The sequence below is a fragment of the Leuciscus leuciscus genome (genome assembly GCF_965113295.1).
Source record: "Leuciscus leuciscus genome assembly, chromosome: 18".
Lineage (NCBI taxonomy): Eukaryota > Metazoa > Chordata > Actinopteri > Cypriniformes > Leuciscidae > Leuciscus > Leuciscus leuciscus.
The window spans coordinates 255,001-257,500 of NC_138742.1; the positions used below are offsets into that span (position 1 = coordinate 255,001).

Here is a 2,500-nt window from a genome sequence, read left to right on the forward strand (position 1 = left end):
CATCATCATCATCATCATCTGTCGTGTGTTTGTGTGTGTGTGTGGGTGTATGTGTGTGTGTGTGTGTGTGTGTGTGTATGTGTGTGTTTCAGGGGAAGGACGGAGGGTTTGTGGTCAGAAGCTCCACTCAGCCCAGCGGATACACAGTGTCAGTTTACACACAGAGGTAAAGAAGCATCAATGCACTGACTGATCCACTGACTGACTGATCCACTGACTGATCCACTGACTGATCCACTGACTGATCCACTGACTGATCCACTGACTGACTGATCCACTGACTGATCCACTGATTGACTGATCCACTGACTGATCCACTGACTGATCCACTGACTGACTGATCCACTGACTGATCCACTGACTGATCCACTGACTGATCCACTGACTGATCCACCGACTGACTGATCCACTGACTGATCCACTGACTGACTGATCCACTGACTGATCCACTGACTGATCCACTGACTGATCCACTGACTGATCCACTGACTGACTGATCCACTGACTGATCCACTGACTGATCCACTGACTGATCCACTGACTGATCCACTGATTGATCCACTGACTGACTGATCCACTGACTGATCCACTGACTAACTGATCCACTGACTGACTGATCCACTGATTGATCCACTGACTGATCCACTGACTGACTGATCCACTGACTGATCCACTGACTGATCCACTGACTGATCCACTGACTGACTGATCCACTGACTGATCCACTGACTGATCCACTGACTGATCCACTGACTGACTGATCCACTGACTGATCCACTGACTGATCCACTGACTGACTGATCCACTGACTGATCCACTGACTGACTGATCCACTGACTGATCCACTGACTGATCCACTGACTGATCCACTGACTGATCCACTGATTGATCCACTGACTGATCCACTGACTGACTGATCCACTGACTGATCCACTGACTGATCCACTGACTGACTGATCCACTGACTGATCCACTGACTGATCCACTGACTGACTTATCCACTGACTGACTGATCCACTGACTGACTGATCCACTGACTGACTGATCCACTGACTGATCCACTGACTGATCCACTGACTGATCCACTGACTGACTGATCCACTGACTGATCCACTAACTGATCCACTGACTGATCCACTGACTGACTGATCCACTGACTGACTGATCCACTGACTGATCCACTGACTGACTGATCCACTGACTGACTGATCCACTGATTGATCCACTGACTGATCCACTGACTGACTGATCCACTGGCTGATCCACTGACTGACTGATCCACTGACTGATCCACTGACTGATCCACTGACTGATCCACTAACTGATCCACTAACTGATCCACTGACTGATCCACTGACTGATCCACTGACTGATCCACTGACTGACTGATCCACTGACTGATCCACTGACTGACTGATCCACTGACTGACTGATCCACTGACTGATCCACTGACTGATCCACTGACTGACTGATCCACTGACTGATCCACTGACTGATCCACTGACTGACTGATCCACTGACTGATCCACTGACTGACTGATCCACTGACTGATCCACTGACTGATCCACTGACTGATCCACTGACTGATCCACTGACTGACTGATCCACTGACTGATCCACTAACTGATCCACTGACTGGTCCACTGACTGACTGATCCACTGACTGACTGATCCACTGACTGATCCACTGACTGATCCACTGACTGATCCACTGACTGATCCACTGACTGACTGATCCACTGACTGACTGATCCACTGACTGATCCACTGACTGATCCACTGACTGATCCACTAACTGATCCACTGACTGATCCACTGACTGACTGATCCACTGACTGATCCACTGACTGATCCACTGACTGATCCACTGACTGATCCACTGACTGATCCACTGACTGACTGATCCACTGACTGACTGATCCACTGACTGATCCACTGACTGATCCACTGACTGATCCACTGACTGACTGATCCACTGACTGATCCACTGACTGATCGATCCACTGACTGATCCACTGATTGATCCACTGATTGATTGATCAGTTCAGGTAAAGGCGAGGTGAGGCACTACCAGATAAAGCAGACAGACACAGCTCAGTTCTACTTGGCAGAGAATCATGTGTTCAGCTCTGTTCCCGAACTCATCAACTACCACAAGTATAACGCAGCAGGTACGTGTGTAAGTTCTGCTGGACTCTGTCCTGTCCTTCTGTTGTGATGCAGTGAGCTGAACATCTGCTGTGTGTGATCAGGGCTGGTGGCCAGACTGCGGTATCCCATCGGGCCAAAGGGCCAGTGCCTGCCGGCTACAGCGGGCTTCAGTTCAGGTCAGACACACTGACTGAGTGACGATCACAACACTTTCATAACCAGCTTTATGGACCCTTTACACAGTTACACCTTAATGTTACCGATAAACATGTGGTTTCCTGTCTAAGTGTGCAGATCTTCACCTAAGGATCTGGTATTTGGACTAAACGGCCACATCACATGTTAAA

The 2,500-nt window shown here is 49.2% G+C and overlaps 1 protein-coding gene across 6 annotated transcripts in view; it reads left to right on the plus strand.

Moving 5' to 3' along the window:
• txk (TXK tyrosine kinase) overlaps nt 1-2,500 on the plus strand; it is a 23,557-nt gene that overhangs the window by 12,303 nt on the left and 8,754 nt on the right. For all 6 annotated transcript variants that reach the window (XM_082145931.1, XM_082145929.1, XM_082145930.1 and 3 more), the window contains 3 exons: nt 93-166; nt 2,046-2,173; nt 2,255-2,329. In XM_082145931.1, the coding sequence (XP_082002057.1) occupies nt 93-166; nt 2,046-2,173; nt 2,255-2,329 (277 nt within the window). The remainder of the gene's footprint in view (nt 1-92; nt 167-2,045; nt 2,174-2,254; nt 2,330-2,500) is intronic.